The sequence below is a fragment of the Spermophilus citellus genome, assembly GCF_964194105.1.
Source record: "Spermophilus citellus genome assembly, chromosome: 9".
Taxonomy (NCBI): Eukaryota; Metazoa; Chordata; class Mammalia; order Rodentia; family Sciuridae; genus Spermophilus; species Spermophilus citellus.
The window spans coordinates 3267852-3289535 of NC_138191.1; the positions used below are offsets into that span (position 1 = coordinate 3267852).

General features: G+C 46.8%; 1 protein-coding gene across 3 annotated transcripts in view; it reads left to right on the forward strand.

The window, feature by feature from the left end:
• Positions 1 to 20632, forward strand: part of TUFT1 (tuftelin 1) — a 42727-nt gene extending 22095 nt beyond the window's left edge. Inside the window, exons 5-12 of one of the 3 annotated variants that reach the window (XM_081308508.1) lie at positions 1322 to 1387; positions 5881 to 5994; positions 10553 to 10681; positions 11294 to 11388; positions 15082 to 15187; positions 16632 to 16715; positions 17545 to 17645; positions 18772 to 20629. In XM_081308508.1, the coding sequence (XP_081164634.1) occupies positions 1322 to 1387; positions 5881 to 5994; positions 10553 to 10681; positions 11294 to 11388; positions 15082 to 15187; positions 16632 to 16715; positions 17545 to 17645; positions 18772 to 18835 (759 nt within the window). In that variant the 3' untranslated portion in view covers positions 18836 to 20629. Of the gene's footprint in view, positions 1 to 1321; positions 1388 to 5880; positions 5995 to 10552; positions 10682 to 11293; positions 11389 to 15081; positions 15188 to 16631; positions 16716 to 17544; positions 17646 to 18771 lie in introns of all 3 variants that reach the window. The other 2 variants (XM_081308506.1, XM_081308507.1) reach the window with 2 other exon arrangements.
• The last annotated feature ends 1052 nt before the right edge of the window (positions 20633 to 21684 follow it).

Consider the following 21684-nt stretch of genomic DNA (forward strand, 5'->3'; position numbering starts at 1 on the left):
AACTATCTGTGTAAACTAAAATCTTGGTCTCACCTGTGGCCTGTCTGTGTGTGGCTCTGTCTCTCCTGGGTGGGAGAGTCCTTGAAGTTCGAGGTTCACCATCCTGTCCCTTTATCCTGAGGCTGGCCCCAGGTGTGGGATTCAAAAAAGACGTCAGTAAATGTTAGACCCAAGAGACTGGAAAGCCTGTCTTGGGATGGGTAATCTGGAACCCTGCTTTTCAACTTTTCTAAAATTCTAGAATAGCAATATCTTCAGCAGAGCAGAGCTAGGTCTTCTTGACCTGACTTTCTTCCTTCTTTAGATTCTGAGTTGTATCTCCTTCATTTGCATTTTGGTGTGGGCAGGGTGGTCTTTCTTCAGCTGCCCCTGCCCCGTCCCTCTGAAAGAACAGTGGTCTAATCTGGTGCTAGGAATGTTCCTCTTGGTCCTAGGCATGCTCTAGGTTTGTGGGGTGGACATTCCCTCATTTATTTTGATTTGGCTGAAAGTAGGACTTTCAGTGCCTGATCTCACACTTGCCTGGTAGGAGGTGCTTTGTCAGGTGGCAGAAGAACTTCGGTGGACACCGGCCCCAAAGCCCAGCCCCTTGTCTGTACAAACCAGCAGCCCTAGGCTGAACGATCCAGCTCTGGGCCAGAAAGGGTTATAGCAGGAGTGGCTTTCCCTGTGATGGATGCATGCCAGATCTCATCCGCAGCCCTGGAGGCTGGCAAGCAGCTGCTTGTCCTCCTGGGAGGAGGGCCCACATGTTTCCAATCAGCTGAGAGGTCTCTCTCTTTCTCTCCAGGGGTGGGAGTGTCCTCTCAAGGCCGTGTCCCCCCACCTCTGGTTTTGTTTTTCCGGGGACACTGGGAGTCCTTTCCTTACATCCTCCCTCCTTCCTCCCTTCTCTCCTCACTCTCATCCTTCCTTCTATCTTCTTCCCTCTTTTCCCTTTCCTCTCTCTCCTCATCACTCTTTTCTTTCCTGCTTCTTTCTCCCTCTTTCCTTTCCACTTCCTTCCCTCCTTCCTTCTCCTGAGATCTGAGGTCTTAGGAATATGATGTTTCAAAGTTGCTTCAATGGACTTTACAACCGGGCACGGTGGTGCACGCCTGCAAACCCAGCAGCTCGGGAGGCTGAGGCAGGAGGATGGAGAGTTCAAAGCCAGCCTCAGCAATGGCGAGGCGCTAAGCAAACTCAGTGAGACCTGTCTCTAAATGAAATACAAACTAGGGCTGGGGTGTGGCTCAGTGGTCGAGTGCCCTGAGTTCAATCCCCAGTAGACCCCCTCCTAAAAAAATTGTCTTTAGTAACAGTTTTGTTTTTCTTCAAACAGATGGTGCTAGAAAAGCCAAATGGTTTTAGTCAAGATACCACGAGCCTGTATAGCAGCCCACCTGAGGTCAGTTGCAGAGGGTCCCACCATGTGACTGCCGCTCCCTGGCCCCCTTTCTCTGTCTCTGTCTTTCTGTCTAAATACAAGAGTAATGTTTGGTGTAAAATTTGAAGTAGAGAGCCAGGCACAGTGGTACACGCCTGTAATCCCAGCAACTTGGAAAGCTGAGGTGGGAGGATTGCAAGTTCAAGGCCAGCCTCAGCAACTTTAGTGAGACCCTGTCTCAAAATAAAAAAAAAAAAAAATTTTAGCTGGACATAGTGACACATGCCTGTAATCCCAGCGGCTCAGGAGGCTGAGACAGGAGGATGTTCAAAACCAGCCTTTGGGCTGGGGATGTGGCTCAAGTGGTAGCGCGCTCGCCTGGCATGCGTGCGGCCCGGGTTTGATCCTCAGCACCACATACCAACAAAGATGTTGTGTCTGCCGAAAACTAAAAAATAAATATTAAAATTCTCTCTCTGTCTCTCTCTCTCGTCTCTCTCTTAAAAAAAAAACCAGCCTTAGCAAGGCACTAAGTAACTCAGTGACACTTTTCTCTAAATAAAATACAAAAAAGAAAAAAAAATATTGTCTCAGTGGTCGAGTGCCCCTGAGTTCAATCCCCAGTACCCCCAAAAATAAATAAATAAAATAAATTTTTTTAAAGGGCTGGGGATATAACTCAGTAATAAAAGCACCCCTGAAATAGAGAAAAAAAAGCAGAAATTCTCTTTCCCTCAACCTGCTGCTTAGAAATCTTCTCTGTTGACAGGTCGAAGTGGGTGGATGCTTCTAGCACAGTGCATCTTGTTCTTGGCTGTCATTGGAATGGCCTTAAACCAGATGATGCCGAGGTCCCCCCCTAGACCCTGTGAAGTAAATGTGTTGATATGTGGCCGGGCATCAAGGCCGGCTCCTCAGGGGATTCTACACTCTAGCCAGCCTTGGGGACCAGTCTTCTGGGGTATTTTTCTGTGCACAGACGCTCGTAGTTGGATACTGTAATATATATATATGAAGCATGTCCTATATACATAAATATACGTGTGCTGTTCATGCATACTTTTTGCAGATGCAGTCATGGTTTTTCTGTTGTTCAAATAAGTAGTACATTATGATCTTTTCCCCGTGTTAGTTACATATAGATCTACCTCATTGTTTTGAATAATTGCATGATATTTCTTTCCATGGCTATACTTTTTAAGAAATTATGTTTGTTATATTGTTTTGTGATTACACAAGACATCCTTATTGTAGAAAGTTGGAAAGTGTAGAAACACAGAAAACTGAAAGAAGGAAAAAAATGTGAATTTTAGTCTCCCCAGAGGGGGAAAAATGTAGTTTAGTGAAAATTTGTCTTTTCTTCAATGAAAATATATATTTACAATATTGAGATTGTACCATATGTAGCACTTCTTTCTTTTTAAAAAAATTTTTTTAGTTGTAGATGGACATGGTATCTTTGTTTTATTTATTTATTTTTGTGTCTGGTGCTGAGGATCGAACCCAGTGCCTCACGCATGTGAGGCGAGTGCTCAGCCACTGAGCTACAGCCCCAGCCCCCCATATGTAGCATTTCTTTATCTTTTGTTTCTTTGGTTGGATATTGACTTAGGTGCTGGGAATTGAACCCAGGGTCTCCTGCGTGCCATGCATGGGCTCTACCATAGAGCTACACCCTAGCCCCAAGGGTATTTTTTTGGATTGGATATTTTGAGCTCTCAAGTGCAGAGTTGAATCATATCTGCCTGTTAGTCATGGCACATTGTCATCATGGGTCCCCTCAAAGCCTCTCATAGGTTTTACTTTTTTTTTTTTTTGGTGCTGGGGATTGAACCCAGGGCCTTCTGCTTTCGAGACGAGTACTCTGCCAACTGAGCTATACCCCAGCTTCTGGTTTTACAATTTTTTTCTCTCTTCCCCCATTCATGCTAATGTATTCAATGTAGGACTTGAAATGTGGCTATAAAATGTTTTCAGTTTATATTATAGACTTGTGTTATTTCTTTTTTCTGTATTTTTTTAACCCAATATGTTTTTTAAGATTTTATATTACTGTGTTAAATCTAGTTTGTTAGTAAAAAGTTTTTTGGGTTTTTTTTTGTTCTGGGCACTGGGGATTCAACCCGGGGCACTCTACTACTGAGCTGCAACCCCAGCCTGCTTTATTATTTTTTTAGTTTGAGACAAGGTCTTGCTAAGTTGCTGAGGCTGACCTCAAATTCAGGATCCTCCTGCCTCAGCCTCCCAAATTGCTGGGATTACATGCATGTGCCACTGTGCCTGGCTCTCCCTCCTACATGTAAATAAAGTTTATAACTCAGGGGTTTTTCCCCTTTGTATTATATTGTATGATAAATTAGTATTTTCTTAAAGTTTTTCCATGGCATTAATCAGTCTCATGAGAACACTATTTCAAATAATACATCATGGATATGTCCCAGCTGCTTAGGGAATTGACAAAATAACTCATTGATGTCTAGATTTTAAAGGTTGTGATTCTAGCCACTTGCTTTAGACTTGCAGTTTGGATTTTTCTTTGAATCACTATATTTGGCCCATATATTGTTGGCAAAAGACTGTAATAATGCAGTGGTAATGTCTGTCAACTTCTTAATTCTCAGAAGCTCAAAGCCCCACTGAATATTAGCTTCCCTATTTTTGAGCAGCCTGTATAGCAGGGTATGCTAAGGAGTCTTCTTCTTGTTCACAGATAAAGAAATGGAGGCAGCTGGGCAGGTGGTACACACTTATGATCCCAGCTACTGGGGAGGCTGAGGCAGGAGGGTTGCAAATTTGAGTTCAGCCTGGGAAATTTAGTGAGCTCAAAAAATAAATAGGGCTGAGGATGCAGCTCAGTGTTAAAGTGCTGCCAGGTTCAACCCCCTAGTACCAGAGGAGCAACAACAAAACAACTTTGCTAGCCACAACTCACCCAGCTATTTTAGGGCACACGGTAATCTTTAAATTTTTATTTATTTATTTATTTATTTATTTATTTATTTATTTATTTATTTATTGGTGCCGGAGATTGAGCCCAGGGGCACTTAACTACTGAGCCACATCTCCAGTCCCCTTTTAAAAAATATTTTATTTAGAGACAAGGTCTCGCTGAGTTGTTTAGGGCATTGTTAAATTGCCAAAATTGGCTTTGAACTCAGGAGCCTCCTGCCTCAGCCTCTGCCTCCCAAGCTGCTAGGATGAGAGGTGGGCACAACTGCACCCAGTTGAGTAATTTTTTATACACAAATTAACTGAATGATCTCTTTTTTATTTTTTGGCACCGGGGATTGAACTCGGGGACCCTCGACCACTGACCACATCCCCAGCCCTGTTTTGTATTTTATTTAGAGACAGGGTCTCACCGAGTTGTTTGGTGCCTCCCTGTTGCTGAGGCTGGCTTTGAACTTGCAATCCTCCTGCCTCAGCCTCCCAAGCCATTGGGATCACAGGCGTGCGCCACTGCGCCCAGCCTGATGATCTCTTCACAGGTAGGAGTGTGCTCTCTTTATGTGTAGGTCCTACTTCCCTCCATCAAACTAGAGCCCTCTGGAGCAGGGACATGTTCTCCTTTGGATTAAACTTCCTCAAGGACAGGAACTATCTCACTCCATCACAAAGGAGAGCAGCCCAAAGGCCCATCTTTGCTGACCTCAGCCCAGGTCAGCATGTTAAAGGTCACCACCCAGGGGTGGACAGGTTTATGGCAAAAGCACCCAAGGAGCCCCAGAATCTGATTAGACACAGAAAAAGGTGTCTCACCCAGGTGCTGCTCAGTGTCTCTCCCAGACACACCCAACGTGGGCTGGTAGTTAGGGCTGAGCTGACATGTAGGGTCTGGCCCCCATCTCTGCTGCGCAGACACCAGGCTTCAGATACCACCAGCTCCCTGAGCGTCTCTGAGACAGAAAATGTCTCCCGTCTTGCAGGACAGGGAGCAGCAACACCTTCACCCAGAGGGTAGGGTTCCCGGTCGAAGGACAGAAACCGCTTCCCTGTCAGTCGCTGCTTGACTACTTGCTCCTTTGGGCCCTTATTTTTCTTTCTTTCTTTCTTTTTTCATGACACTGAGGATTGAACTCAGAGCTTCACATAGGCTAGGCAGGCACTGTACCCGGAGCTACGTTCCCAGCCCTTTTTTAAAAAATTAAATCTGTTTAATTAATTAGGAATTGGGGATTGAACCCAGGGGCATTTTACTATTGAGAAACATCCCCAGTCTTTTTACTTTTTATTTTGAGATGAGGTCTCACTAAGTTGCTGAGGCTGATCTTGAACTGGAGATCATCCCCTGCCTCAGTCCACTGAGTGCATGTGCCACTACCCCCAGGGAGGCTGGCGAATCCTTTAGGATATGAAGGGGGATGTTTTCATGTGAATGGCTCAGAACTCTTGGCTGTTGAACACCAGCTCTCCCCTTGTGTGATGATGATTCTTTTGTGGGTGTCAGGGAGGAATCTTCTCTTCCCGCGTCTCAGACCTGTGGCTTCACCTTCCCCTCCCTGCTCTGGTCATAGGTGGACACCTACGTAAACGAGGATGTCGAGAGCTTGAGGAGGACCGTGCAGGAGCTGCTTGCCAAGCTGCAGGAGGCTGAGCGGCAGCACCAGTCAGACCGTGCGGCTTTGGAGGTAGGATTTGGGATTGGGGGAAAAGGTGCTCAAGGAATAGGCAACTGGACGCACCTGACAGTGTCGTTCTTGGCACGGACTTCATTATTTTTCCGGCTGGTGCCACCAACTGGAAAGGGGGTGCTTTGAGGCCTGGGGCACTTCCTGTCTGTTTTTACTTCTCTTGGACATTTACAGTGTTCATTGTCCATAGTTCAAAGGTCAGATCTCAGCTGGGTACACTGGCATAGCTACTCGGGAGGCTGAGGCAGGAGGGTCACAAGTTCCAGGACAAGCTCTGCAACTTAGTGAGGCCTAGTCTCGTCTCAAAATAAAAACTACACAGGGACTGCCGTGACGCCGCTCAGTGGAGAGTACCTGGGCTTCACCCCACACAGCAACAGCAAACCCAGGATCATGAGTAGTGAGAGCCCTGCTATGGTTAGGAGGATGGGAGGTCTCCCACACTTTTTAGAGAATTCTTTCGAGTACAAAATGAGACACAGAGGGTGGTTTCTAACTACTTCACGGAACTGTCTGTTGGCTGCTATTGTTCATTTACAAATAAAGTGGTTTTATTTCAAAATATGTTATGTGAGGACTAGATTCTGCCTGGGCGTTCCAGGTGGAAAGAGGAAGACCAGCCTGAACTCTGCTTTTCATAAATTAAAAAAAGAAGGCAGGGCTAGGCTCAGTGGCAGAGCATCGCCAGCACGTGTGAGGCCTGGGTCGACCCTCAGCACCTCAGAAAAACAAAGAGTGAAATAAAGGAATTGTGTCAACTACAACTAAAGATAAATATTTTAAAAAGAAACAAATAGATAAGGGTACTGTGTCCATCTACAACTAAGAAAAATTTTTTTTAAAAAGTTGAGGATAAGGAAAACAGGTACTGAGAATGATAAATTGACTCAAGGTTAAAGTCTTATTTGAGCAAGTATTTTAACATCCTGTAGAGTCAAAGAGCCAAAAAACAAAAAGTTTTTTTCAACTTTTGACAAAAAGAGTCATGAAATACACTTCACATGTGGACTGTGTGAGGATTGTGTGATTGTGCAGTATATACATAGGACACTTTATTATTCTAAAAGGGTTTTAGAAATACAAGCTATGGTAAGCTGGCACAGCGGTGCACACCTGTGATCCTCGCTATTCGGAAGGCTAAGGTGAGGGGATCAAAATAAAATAAAGTAAAAAGGGCTGAGGATGTACTTGTAGCAGAGCATTTGCCTAGCATGCAAGGGATGCTGGGTTCAATTCTCAGTGTGTGTCTATGAATGCATGTGTACATGTATTCAACACACACGTTTTCTTTCTTGGTTGGTTTCAGCTTTTTCTATGGTAAGTGGTTTGGTTTAGGGTAGTGCTAAGAGTCGTTTGTGGTTCAGAACAACGCAGCCAAGGCTGGGATGCACCTCTTGCCCAGCATGCCAGAGTCCCTGGTTCAATCCCCAGTGCTGAAAATACAATAAAATGAAGGCAGCCATGTGGTGAAGGCGTTTCAGCTTCCACGGTCTGAGTGCTTTGGTTGTAATGGTCAGTTTGGTGACCTGCTTTTACCTACCTTTCCTGGGAAAAACAAAGCGGAGCAAGGAGAGGTTGAGGCTGCAGCTCTGACCAGATTGTGGATTTTGGAACGAAGCCTCTGCACTGAGAGCACCATGAACTTGAGGAAATTCCAGAAACACAGTGTGGGTTTTGAACCCGCAGGCAGGGTCTGCTGCTCCTGAGCAAAGCCCCAGAATCTGAGCCTAAAGCCACAAGGCCCCTGACAGCTGCTGCCAACTGCTCTCAGATTTAGAAGAGGCTTGTTTTTTCTTTTCTTTTTTTAGTAGTACTAGAATTGAACCAGGGGAGTCACATACCCAGTCCTTCTGACTTTTTAGAGACGGGTCTCTCCAGTGTCCATGACAGGCCTCAGACTTGTGGCCCTCCTGCCTCAGCCTCCTGAGCTGCTAGGCTTACAGACATGCACACACCACGCCTGGCTAGGAGGGACTGCCTACTCTTCAGCCCCATGGTGCACGGTACCCACTTGTAATGGGAGGCGCTTCTGGGTTGTCCCACTGTGGGGTAAGTTGGAACACTCACAACATTCCACAGTCCTGGCTGGAGCTACTGGACACATACAGAAGGAAGTCCGTAGTCTTTATGTTTTAGACACTTTCATGATTCTGTGGGGGGATTTGCGGTTGGGACCAGACCCTGTAAACACTTACCTGGGCATATGCCACCCTGGGTGCCGTTTTCCTTTTTTTCTTTCTCTTTTTGTGCTGCACTGGGGATAAACCCAGGGCCACTCTGCCACTCTGCTAAATCCCCTGGGGACGTTTTGCCTTTGTTATTGTTTTCTTTTTGAGCCAGGGTCTCACTAAATTGCCGAGGCTGGCCTCAAACTTGTGATCCTTCTGCCTCAGCCTCCTGAGTTCCTGGGGTTCCAGGTGTGTGCCACTGTGCCAGTACCTGACTGGGTGTAATTTTTATGTACTGACATGAAAGGCATTTGTGTTTAAGTGCCTGCCTATGGAGCCAACCTGTTTTAGGCTCACATGGATTTCTTGAGGGCCTTTCTCAACTTTCCTAGTGAGTTGGCCTCTTGGTCTACACTTACCATAAAAATAAACAGCCATTAAACATGGGTTTCCTTGCTGTGCGCAGTGGTGTGTGCGTGTAATCCCAGTAGCTTGGGAGGCTGAGGCAGGAGGATCACAAATTCAAAGCCTTGGCACTTAGTGAGGCCCTCAGCAATTTAGTAGACCTTGTCTCAAAGTGAAAAATAAAAGGGCTGGGGATGTGGCTTAGTGGCTAAGCGCCCCTGTTTCAATCCCTGGTACCAAAAAACAACAGAAAAACCTGGGTTTCCTGTTCTGCTGGCTTCTCACTGCGAGGACAGATTTACAGTGAACTTGCTGTGCACAGGACTGGGGTGTAGTGTGGACACATCCTCTCACACACCTTCCTGTGCCCTACTTTCTCCTCGCTGAGCCGGACTCTGGGAGGAGCCGGACAATCTGGCTGCTGTTTTCTCAGGGTACGGCTAGGCCTTCTAGAGGTCACCTTCATTCTTCTTTACCAAATGATGAGGACTCAGTTGGAGTGGATGTGGGTACCTGGGTTTTAGGATCGCTCCTGTCGGTCCCTAGCTGGGCAATCTTGAATAGGGCCGTTGATCTTCACTTGTGAAAAGGACAGAATGGGATTAATGGAACATCATTCCACTCCCAACCTACAGAGCCGTCTGCAGGTGCAGGGTACCTGTGCTGCTCCAGGCCTGTGCCGGCACGGAGCCTGCAGGGCTCTCAGGAGCACACAGGAGAGTGCGCAGAGTCTGCTCAGTGCGTGGACAGCAGCGTGTCCTGTGGGCTTCTTCCAAACGGATGTCTAAGGGAGAGTTCAGAGATCAGTAGGAGTTGGTGAGATGCAGGTGGAGAACGTGAGGAAGTTCTGACCTTTCTTCTCATTCTGACAGTCTAAAATCCTGCTCTGTCCTTTCCAGACTGGCACTAGCTCTTCTAAATGCCGTGGTGGCCCTAGTTCCCAGGCTCTGAAATGTTGCTTGCCATGGGAAAAGAGGAAGAGTTGGGGAGAAAAGAAGGACACGGGCATATCCTTCCGTGGATTATTTGCTTTTGAATTAGTAGGAAAGCCACAACATTGGAGCAAGCGTGGCTAGCATTGGAGGATTGGTGGGGATGTTAAAGTCAGCCATCTCAAAAGTGTCACTTGTGTCACTTTATTTATTTATTTAGGTACTGGGGGTTGAACCTAGCGACTTTACCATGAGGCACATTCCCATCCCTTTTTAGTTTTTATTTTGAGACAGGGTCTCATTAAGTTGCTTAGGGCTTTGGTAAGTTGCTGAGGCTGGCCTCAAACTTGTGACCCTCCTGCCTCAGCCTCTCAAGTTGCTGGGATTACAGGTGTGGGCCACTGTGCTCAGCTTTCTTTTTTTTTTTTTTTTTAAGTTTTTTTTATTTAATATTTATTTTTTAGTTGTAGTTGGAAATAATACCTTTGTTTTATTTATTTATTTTTATGTGGTGCTGAGGACCGAACCTAGGGCCTTGCACGCACTAGACGAGTGCTCTACCACTGAGCCACAACCCCAGCCCCCTTTTTTTTTAAGTTTTTTTTTTTTTAATTTTCTCCATTTTGTTTTGTTCTATTTTTATGTTTATTTAATTTTATTTTGTAATACTAGGGATCGAATCCAGGGGCACTTTACCACTGGGCTATATCCCCAGCTTTATTTATTTTGAGACAGGTCTCTCTAAGTTGCCTTAATTTGGGATCCTCCTGCCTCGGCCTCCTGAGTATAAGTCCCTGCACCACTCACCCAGCCAAGAGTCACATTAAGTGGCACTCAGTGAACTGTGCTAGTGAGTCTTAGAGAGGGGTCAGTCCCTGAAAGTCCTCCAGGTGGTCCTGAGCAGGCTGGGAGGGGGCAGTGCAGTCCCCATCACTGTCTGTCTCCCACCACAGCTCCAGGCCCCCCGCCCCGCCCAGGTTCCTGGGTTCTTTTCTGGTGCTTTCATTTGTTTGCTTCCCCCCGACTGAACACATGCCCTTCCTGTGTCAGGTCACACTCAGCCGGTACCAGCGAGAAGCAGAGCAGAGCAATGTGGCCCTTCAGAGAGAGGAGGACAGAGTGGAGCAGAAAGAAGCAGAAATCGGGGAGCTGCAGAGGCGCCTGCTGGGCATGGAGACGGTAATGGCTGGGTCTTGTCCTCAGGGCCTGGCCTGTGGGCTGGAGGGGCCAAGGATCGGCCAAGATGGCCGCTAAGCTCTCCTTTTCCCAAGCAGCTCCAAAAAAGCTCATTTCACAGCTCTGACAGTCCCTTGAGTACCCTTTGGCCTTTAAGGAATCGGACGGTCTTTTTCCCTGTGGTGCGGGGCCACGTCACCTCCCTTCAGTTCCCGTCACTCGAGCTGAACCCATCTACACTTTAGCTGGGTTCACACAGAGCCCCGTACTAGATGGGCATCTGCTAGGTGCTCCTTTTGGCTTTTGAAGACTGTTCCTTAGCAGTCACTTGATCTGGTCTGCAGAGACTGGCCACCAGTGCTGGCCGATGGGCTTGTCTAGTGTCGGGCCGGGTCCTTCCTCGGGGCGGCTGGGTGAGGCGGGAAGTGTCTGTGTGCTGAGGGTGGGAAGCGTTCTCCCTGCCTGGGGAGGGCACCCATCAAACCAGCTTGGTCTGCTGCTCTCTGGCAGCTGGCCCAGGACCAGCAGGGGCTGAGTCCCAACCTTGGTGCCTGCTTACCCAGACCGGAGACCGTGCCATCTGCCATGCTAGGTGTTGTTTCTTTGGCCCACCAGGAGCGTCAGGCCTTACTGGCCAAAGTCAGAGCAGGGGAGGTGGCCCTAGAGGAACTTCAGAGCAAGAACGCTGACTGCCAAGCAGAACAAGAAAAGTAAGAGCTGTTGTCCATATGAAGTTGGGGTGCACAGGAGGGTGGGCCGTGAGCCCGCAGCTCCCAGGGTGGCCAGGTCTGGGGAGGAAGCTGGTGCTGACGTCCGATCTTCCCGCCCTGACTCACAGCGTGCTTGCTCAGGTGGAGCCCCACCCCGGGAGATGCTACTTGGAAGGCTGCTGTCTGCTGGGATTTCATTTTCCATGGGGCAATCAATAACTTCAAAATTTTTTTAAGAAGCAAGGCTTTTTCTCTAGATATCTATCTATGTAGATATCTGTCTGTTTTTGCAGTGCTGGGGATTGAACCCAGGGCCTGGTGCATGATAGGCAAGTGTTTTACCACTGAGCTGTACCCACAGCCCAGTTGTTACGATTTTATAGCTTAGGTCGAGGAAGAGCTGGAAAAGCCCCTGCTGTCATAGCCTCTCATTCCAGAGGTGACCCCACTGGATGTACCACTCCATGGTGTCCAACCCCCAAAGCAGAATCTGACTACCGCTATCTGAGGGCCAGTAACTTCCTCTCAGCCATGCTGATGAAAGACAGGGTGGGCAGCTTCACGAGGATTTTCTGTTCCTGGAAGCAGTTTAGGTAGAAACTGAGACCCACCTGTCCACTGTGGCATGGAGGGGGTCACGGAGGTCTTTTTGTTGTTGTTGTTACATATGAGAGCGGAATGCATTAGGGTAATGATGTCTGTCTCATTCCACTGACTGAGGTCTTTTTCACCTCCAAGGTTAGAGGGTTTTGCAAATTCCCTCTCATCAGAGGAGAAAAGAAGCTTCAGAGCAACGAAATTACAGGGAAAAGAATATGCCTTCCGAATCTTCAGGAATTTGGAAATTATTTATGCCATTGACAATGAATAAAATCTCAAGTAGTAAATAAGTTTTAACATCAGCATAGTGGGTGTGATCTCACTGTGTAAGATGGACAATTTTATACGTGAGCAGACATTACCTAGAGGGCCTTGTGAGGGAGTTCAGGGTTAACAGGCACAGTCAGAACTGCTCAGCCTTAAGGAGGCCTTTTCTCTTCCTCTTATTTTTTTTTAATTTTTTAGTTGTCGATGGACCTTTATTTTATTCATTTATTTTTATGTGGTGCTGAGGATGGAACCCAGTGCCTCACACTTGCCAGGCAAGTGCGCTACCTCGAGCCCCAGCCCAGCCTCCCTTTTCTCTTCTTTTGGACAACTTAGGTTTGTCCTTCCTGGAAGGAAACTGTCGGTGTCTTATTGTAGCCTCCTTTCTCATTTGACTTTATATCAGAATGACTTTTAAATTATAATTGGCCCTCTGTATCCACATCTGCAGATTCAACCAACTGGGGATTGAAATGTTCAAGGGGAGGGGCTGGGCTGAGGCTCAGTGGCAGAGCGCTTGCCTAGCATGCCTGAGACACCGGGTTTGATCCTCGGCCCCACATAAAAATAAAAACAAATGAAATAAAGGTACTGTGTTCATCTACAACTAAAAAAATAATAAAAAAACTAAAGTAGGAAAAAAACGTTCAGGGGGATAAAAATTGCATCTGTACTAAAACTGGGCAAACTTTTTTCTAGTCATTGTTACCTAAACAGTACAGCATAACAACCAATTATCTACCATTTACATAATTTTTTTTAATAGTTTCATGCCATTTTTTTAAATTTTAATGTTTATTTTTTAGTTTTTAGCAGACACAACATCTTTGTTTGTACATGGTGCTGAGGATCGAACCCTGGCCTCACGCATGCCAGGCGAGCGCGCTACCACTTGAGCCACATCCCCAGCCCCTACATAATGTTATTATAAGTGACATAGAGATGATTTATAGTATTCAGAAGAATATGCAGAGGTTATGTAGATACCTCATTTGATCTAAGGAACTTGAGTATTCCTGGGATTCCCGGAACCAATCCTCCTGGATACTGGGGAATGACTGTATTCAATACTCCTTCTTTCTTTGTGTTTGAGGCATTCATAGATAGACCAAGAGAGGGGAGGAATAAGGAACAAAAAAGACTAGATTATCCCAAATCTGGGCTTGGAAATAGTAATCAATAAATAGCTATGCATCTTTTTTTTTTTTTTTTTTTTGGTCCTGGAGATTGATTGAACCAGGGGTGCTCTTCCACAAGCTATGTCCCAGTATTCTTTTTTTAAATTTTTTTTATTTGAGACAGAGTCTTGCTGTTATTGAGACTAGCCTTGAACTTGCGATTCTCCTGCATGAGCCTGTTTAATCATGGGATTACAGGTGATAGTCATGCATTCTAAATGCTGGTTTTTCTAAATAAAAGGAGACTGAGAAATAGGGCATTGCAGAGCTGAGGGTGGAGATTAGAAGTTTAGGAAGGATGTGGGATGGCTCAGGTGGTATGTACCCCACCCAACCCTGAGTACTGCCCACTATTAGCAGCATGTGCTTTGTCAGTTTTTTCAAGCAGAACTGGGAGTAACTAGTAAGAGCAGCTCTTCAGGGATCCAAACCTGACTAAAGGAAAACTGTCTCTCTTCTTGTCTCACTTCCAACTCCAAATGTGTAGGTTTGCACACCAGCAATTCTCCACTTCTCTGTCAACATAAACTGAGTACCCTACGACTTAATTCAACTGGAGACTGACTGCCCAGAGTCAGTGTAGACCTCATTAGCCTACAAAAGACTCTAATCATTCCTGGAGACCCTAAGGGTCTTTTCAGGAACAAAGACCAAACATTAAAACACACCTCTACTATCATTCCTCTAGTTAGGAAATTATAAGAGTTTAGGAATTCTCTGTCAAGAACTGGGGCCAGGGTTAGGGTTATGGCTCAGCAGTAGAGTGCTTGCCTAACACACGCAAGACCCTGGGTTCAAGCCTCAGCACCACATGAAAATAAGTAAATAAAATAAAGGTATAAAAAATAAAAAGAAGAACTGGGGACAAAGACCAAATACATATTTCTTATTAGGGAACTTGGCTCAGTTTCCTTAGAATGCAAAGGAAGCAACAGTGGTTTAGGAATCAGGAGATTTAGAATAGAGGCTTTAAGTATCCTTAAACCCTATCTCCCTCCTGGTACAAAATTCCTGTCAGTTGCATGGCACTGAATATAAAAATTCCAGTTCTAGATGGGCACAATGGTATACAGCTATGATCTCAGTGGTTCAGGAAGCTGAGGCAGAAGGATTGTGAGTTTGAGACCAGCCTCAGCAACTTAATGAGAGCCTGTCTCAAAATAAAATAAGAAGGGCTTGGGGTGAAATTCAGTGTTAAAGCACCTCTGGGTCAAACCCCAGGACGCATAAAGAAAAAGAAATCCCAGTTCGTATGTGAAGCTTCCCAGTAATGAGGGACTTATTACACGTCAGGCAGTTCACTCCGTGACAGCTTCTATACTGAGAATTTTTCCTATGTTAATATAAAAACCACCTCCCAGGAACGTCTGTCTACTTGTCGGGTCTAATTTTACCCTCTAGAGCTATCCAGAATGACTTATCCCTTCCAGCCTGTCTGAACTACACTTTCCTTATTTGAAGTAGATGATCTGATTGTGCTTCTAATGTGATGTTCTAAGGTGTCTAATCACCTATCCTTTAGGGCAAACTGATGGGGAAATCAGAGGGAATCACACTTGGTGGGAACCTCCCAAGTTCAAGTTCAGTCTCCTCTTCTGTCACTGGCATCTTTTCCCCCTTGCCTCAGGCTTCTGGTCTTTATTCCCAGGACTGCCACCCTGGAAAAGGAAGTGGCTGGGCTGCGGGAGAAGATCCACCACTTGGACGACATGCTCAAGAGCCAGCAGCGGAAAGTCCGGCAAATGATTGAGCAGGTGAGCAGAGCTAGACCTCAACCTACCCTGGGTTTTCCCTAAGTCTGTGCTTTTATTTATTTATTCTCCTGGGTAGCTTGGCTCAGATTCATGTATTTCTCATAAAAAATTTATATCTACCAATTACTAGGGTTTGAGTTATTGGGATTTACTTTCCTTCTACTTGTTTTGACCATTTGGATATTGCTGTCCAATGGGAAAGGAAGGAAAAGGTCTTTCTCCCTTATCCTCTGAAGAGTGCTGGAAAGTGAGTAATTGAGCCATAATAAACCCAGTTGTCTATGTGCAGATCATCAGCCTTTGTCCCTTACTGTGCCTGAACTTTAGGGTAGGACCTCCAGATGTGCCAGTTTGTAGAACTGTGTTGAAAGAATTTAAGAATTGAGCTGGGTGCTGGTGGCACACACCTAAAATCCCAGCTACTTGGGAAGCTGAGGAAGGAGGATTAGAAGTTCAAGTCCAGCCTGGGAAACTCAGTAAGACCCTGTCTCAAAATAAAAATATAAAGGTGCTAGGGATGTAGCTCGGTGGTAAGCCATCCTTGGGTTTAGTCCCCAGTACTAAGACACACACACACCCCTAGTCGGGAGGTCCTGTTTCCTTCACGTCAGCGTCCCCTGTTTTGTTCTGCTGTCTCCCTGTCTAGAACAGGTATTGGGTATTGTCATGCAGTTAAACATTCAATTTTTTTTTCCTTTTTTTGGGGGGTGGGGGGCGATACTGGGGTTTGAACCAGGGCCTTGTACATGCTGGGCAAGTACCCTACTACTGGCCTATATCCCCACCCCCTTTTTTAATTTTTTCATGAAATATATTTTTTAGTTGTCGGTGGACCTTTATTTATTTATATGCAGTGCTGAGAATCGAACCCACTGTCTCACACATGCTAGGCAAGTGCTTTATCACTGAGCCACGACCCACCCCCTAATTTTTTCATTTTGAGACGGATCTTGCAATTGCCCAGGCTAGCCTTGAACTTGTAATCCTCTTGCCTCAGCCTCCCAAGTATCTGGGATTAAGATATACACCACAACCTTCCTAATAAATATTTCTCAAATGAATAAATAATTTGTATTGTCCAGAGCCAAATGGAATAGAGTATATATTAATGTATTTTGGATTATCAGAGTGATGCGCCCCTCATACTTCCCAAGTCACTCAAGAGTTGCACAGGACTGGGGTTGTGGCTTGGGCTGGGGCGGGGGCTCAGCGGTAGAGTGCTCGCCTAGCATGTGCGAGGCCCTGGGTTCGATCCTCAGCATCACATAAAAATAAGTAAATAAAATAAAGGTATTATGTCCAACTATAACTAAAAAATAAATATTAAAAAAAAAGAGTTGCACAGCCCTCCTTTCATCTCTGCTGGCGTCCCCAGTGGATGGGGTGCAGTTTGGTGTAAAGAGTCATTGCAAAAGGAGCTCCAGTGTCTCCTACATCTTTGCAGCTCCAGAATTCAAAAGCTGTGATCCAGTCTAAGGATGCCACTATCCAGGAGCTCAAGGAGAAGGTCGCCTATCTGGAGGCAGAGGTCTGTGTATGGGCAGCTCCAGCTGCAAACAGGGCTCTTGAGGGAGGGAGCAGTGATGGGAGGGGTCTTGGTCCTGTCTAGCTGCTACTTAGCAGAGAGACATATCTGTGACGGTTGCTTGGTGGTCATTGTTTGAAAACCTTTAGGGACTTGCTGGCAGTGGTAAGACCAGCCCCTGCCCTCAAGGGACATAATATTATGGTGCAAGTCACCTGCCATGGAAACCTCTGACTGTCTGGACTTCAGAGGTCTGGCAGTGGAGCCGGGCTTTGAAGGAGCAGGAGGCCTTCCATAGTTGGAGTCTTCTCATGGCTGAGGTCATGAGGTCAGCTGGCTAATGGGCTGTCTTCCTAGTCTGACTTCTGCTTTGCTGCAGAGCCCTTCCTGTCCGCTGGCTACCTGAAGATCATTTTGCATCCACTGTGCAATGATTCTTGTAGTGGGGGACACAAATGGAGACAGGTTGTTATCGTTAGTGAGTTTGTAGTCTATAGAGTTAGAGACAAAAATACATTAAAAAAAAAAAGAATACTTAGTAGGATAGTATAGAGATAGAGACCCATGAAATCGCAACTGGCGTCAAGAAGCTACACACAGGAAATATGTACAGAGAAGATTTGGGAATGATTGCACAGTTACTGAGAAACAGGTGTTAGAGGAAGAGAGCCATCTGCAGTGACAGGAATGAGGGGAAAAAGGAGGTGGGGTGCATGGTAGGGGTGCGGCAAGAGCAGCGGAGACAGAGGTAGAGAGACCAGAAGGAGCTAGCTAACTGTGACACACGGCAAGCCAGAGAAGGGCCACTGTGACCCCAAAGCCTATGTTGCAGAATTTAGAGATGCACGACCGGATGGAACACCTGATAGAGAAGCAGATCAGCTATGGCAACTTCAGCACCCAGACCCGGGCCAAGACCGAGAACCTGGGCAGGTAAGTGCCTATGTGGGCCCAGGTGGGGAGGGGGAATGAAGGGTCAGGCCTGTGCAAAACCTTTGGTACTAAGGCAAGGACAAGGCTCTTTGAATCGAACTTTGCTCTCTCAGTCTCTGATCTGACCCATTTTCTAGCCTATTTAGAATAAAGCCTGATATCAGGAAGCCAGGAAGGCCCATGGGTGGATTCTAGAGGTGAATGAGCCTCCTGAGATGGCATGCAAAGTTTATTGTAATATTTGTATATTATAAATATGTATGTTAATATTGGTATATATTAAGAGAGGGTCTTCATAGAGATTCACAAAAGGGCCCAAAGTACTGAAAAAAAATCAAGAACCATTTCTTGGATTTTTAAAAAATACTTATTTTTTAGTTTAAAGTGGATGCAATATCTTTATTTTATATTTATGTGGTGCTGAGGATCGAACTCAGTGCCTCGTCCATGCCAGGTGAGCACTCCACCACTGAGCCACAACCCCAGCCCATTTCTCAGATGTTTAACTGCCTTTATTTTTTTGGGGGGTGGGAGATATTGGGGATTGAACCCAGGGGTGCTCTACCACTGAGCTATATCCCCAGTCTTCTTGTGGGGGGGTGGTAGCAGATACCAGGGATTGAACTCAGGGGCACTCAACCACTGAGCCACATCCCCAGCCCTAGTTTGTATTTTAGAGACAGGGTCTCATGAGTTGTTTAGCGCCTCGCTTTTGCTGAGGCTGGCTTTGAACTCAAAACCCTCCTGCATCAGCCTCTCGAGCTGCTGGGATGACAGGCATGCGCCACTGTGCTGGGTTTTTTGTTTGCTTGTTTATTTTTTAATTTTGAGACAGGATCTTGCTAAGTTGCTGAGGCTAACCTCGAACTTGGGGTCCTCCTACCTCAGCTTTCTGAGTCCTTGAGATTATAGGTATTTGCCACCACACATGGCTGTATGTCACCAGACACATGTATCATGCCCCAGATCTTCTCTTAGGTGTTTCTAAAACTTACTGTTTCAAAGCACTTGAAACTCAGGAGATCCGCCCGCCATGAGGTGCAAGGTTCCAGAGGCAGATGTGGGTGGGAGGCCCTGTGCGGGGAGGGCAGCAACATGCACTCATTGTCTCCGACTTTCTTTTCAGTGTTAGGATATCCAAGCCCCCCAGCCCTAAGCCCATGCCTCTGATCCGGGTGGTGGAAACCTGAGCTCCAGGAGATGGACGTTGCCACTGCTGCCACCTGTCACCTGCGGAGAAGCCCACCTTCCCTGTGGGCTGTTAACTTGACTTTGACTTCATTCATGACTGTTTCCTGGCTACACCCAGGACGTGGGGCGTGTGTGCTCCACTGTCCCCAAGCTCTTGTCCTCTGTTTGCTGGGCAGACGGAGCATGAGCACTTCCTGGACCCTGCGGCCCCTTGGAAGACTCACTTGCTAGCAGGAGCTAGGCGATATCCTTATTCCTCTAGTCATTGTTTTCTCTGTAGCAGAACCTCTCTCTGTGTACTGGAGTCCGGCAGCACCAGAAGCCAGGCCCTCATCGGTTCAGGATGAGGTATAAGATTTGTCTCAACACTAAAAGTTGGAGGCCCAGATGTCCAGAGTGATGGGGGCATGTCCTGGAGGAATGAAGTTCCTCTGCAAACAGCTCAGTTCTTAGCAACTAACTGTTTGTTTTCTCCTTGCCCCACCCTCAGCCCATGTGGACCTGGGCGTCCTTCAGACAGTTGGGCCACCTGCTGAGGCCTGGTTAGTCAGAGAACCTAACTTTGACTGGACAGCCTTGTTTTTCTGGGGACAAGGGAGTAGCTAAAGCAACAGGACTCCGGAGGACTGCGGGAAGTTATTTTTGGCTTCTCTGTTGTGCAAGCACCTGGGCTCTCTCGGGTCTTCCCCCGAAGCACACTGCAGGGCACGCCTCAGCCTCTCTGACCGGCGCCTCATAACTGTGTTTTCACTGAATTATGTCAGTCCCAGCAAAACCCTCGTTGTATTTATTTGCTAAGTTATTGGTGTTTCTGGTTACATCTCGTCATTGATTTAATACCAAAGTCCTGTGGCCTTCTCTTTGGGGTGTTTGGATTTACTTGAAACTTGGAAGAATGTTCCCCTCGGCCTTGCTGAGTTCAGAATGGGTTGTGATGGATCTTCCTTGCCTTCTGCTACCTGCTTCTTCTCCCTTTCTCCTCCAAGCTTGGTCTGTACTCAGGAAGGCGGGTGCACTTTCCCTGAGGCTCGGGGTCGGAGGAACAGGGGGATCAGGACTTTCAGAGCAGGGGTGGGCTCTCCCCCGGCCCCTCTGAAGGGCTCTGCTTTATAATTGTCTTTAAGCCTGGTTCTGAATGACCCTGTAGCTCGTTATGTTTCCTTTAGGACTTTCCTGCAGCCCTAAGAAGTATATAATCATAATAAGAGTGAGATGCTTTAGGAAACAGAACTTAAAATAAATATGGATAAGTCTAGGTTCCACTTGGCTCACAATCAGAACCGTTGCGTCTGTGTGTCTCTGTGGATCAGGACTGGGTTCATGTTCTGGCTTTGTCAGTGGTGTTCTGGGACTCCAGGCAGTCCCCTCGTCTGTGAGACGACAGTGCTGGGCCAGGTGATCTCCATGTCCCTCCAGTTCTCATATTTTTTCCCCGTGGCATTCTTTGTCTGGTGAACTTAATAAATTATGTTAATATGTCTCTTTAACCTCTTGGTCTGGTTTCCTTTTTACTTTTGGGGGAAGATGAAAAAGCGTAATTTAGGGCCTGGGGATGTAGCCTAATAGCACACATGAGGCCCTGGGCTCAATCCCCAGTATTGGGGGGACTCAAGCATCATTTTAGTGCCTCTTAAAGATGGGCGCCTATTGTTCACATCTGAGAGGTGTGGTCCAAATGTCCCAGCACTGTGGTAGGAGGATGCTGTGGCCACCAGAGGAGTTAGAAGCAGACCTACTCTGCAGTTGAGTCCCCATCGCAGAAGGTGGCCCCTACCTTTAGCTTTGACCCCATCTTAGGCAGAAGCCTGTGGATTCATTCCTAAGCTTGGCCACTCTGTGTCATCCTCATTTGGAAAAGAGCTGGTTGGAGGTAGAGGTGTTGAGATGACATAGAGATATGCCAGTCAGCCCTGGGGGGAAATGAGCAACTCCACGTCCTTGGCAGAAAGGAAAAACCCCACAGAAATGCTGACTGCAGCTGTTCAAGGGTTGAGTTTCTGACTGTCTCTGGGCATCATCCAATTAGTCCAATGGCTTTTTTTTTCTTCCAAAAAGGCAGTCAACAGCAGGGCTAATTGGGGACATAGCTGAATTTACATGACCCCTCTCTGGGCCAAAGAAACCGGAAACACCAATCCCCATTTCCTGCCCTGTTTCATTCTAGTCCCCTCTTCTCCTTCGGTGGAGAGTGTGACTTTTCCTCCTATTACTTTTCCTCCCCTTCTGCTTCCCAGCTAATTCTCACTATAGGTTTCACAATGCACCAGAAACCCTCCACGGACCTGGATCTGTGTTCTGACAGCTGGCTCTCTTCTTTCCCCGGCGGTCTTGTTTGGCATGGGTCTATCTAGACTGTGCTTGTCTCAGAATCCTAACAGGGTGGAAGCAGGGCGGGGTTGGTCACGGTGCCAAGAAGACTGGCCTGGCTGGAGGAGTGGCCTGGGAGCCAGTGTGCTGCCCTGCAGGAAAGGAGGCTCTCCAAGGGGCCTCCTGGGCTTGGTGGGAGGGACAGGGATTGGGGTTAGAGACGGTAAAATGGCCTGGAGCCTGGAACTAGTGCTCTAAGAGAGTCCTTGGACAGAAAAGTACCTCTGATGTTTGTTTCCTAGAGTTTAGACACCACTGTCAAAAGGAAGGGGGGCTTGCCAAGGGGATGAGGAGGGTTTGTGGAAGAGGAAGCAGCCCTGGAAAGCTAGTGGATACGTTGGTGGTCTTTTCAGTTAAAGGTGGACGTTGGGTGGGCGGCTGGCTCAGGAGAAGGTGCTCAGGGCCTGAGAGAGGGGTGAGTAAGCTGCTCCTGGCCTCTGAGGCCCGTTTATTGCCTGTATTTTGTCATTTTTCAAAGCCA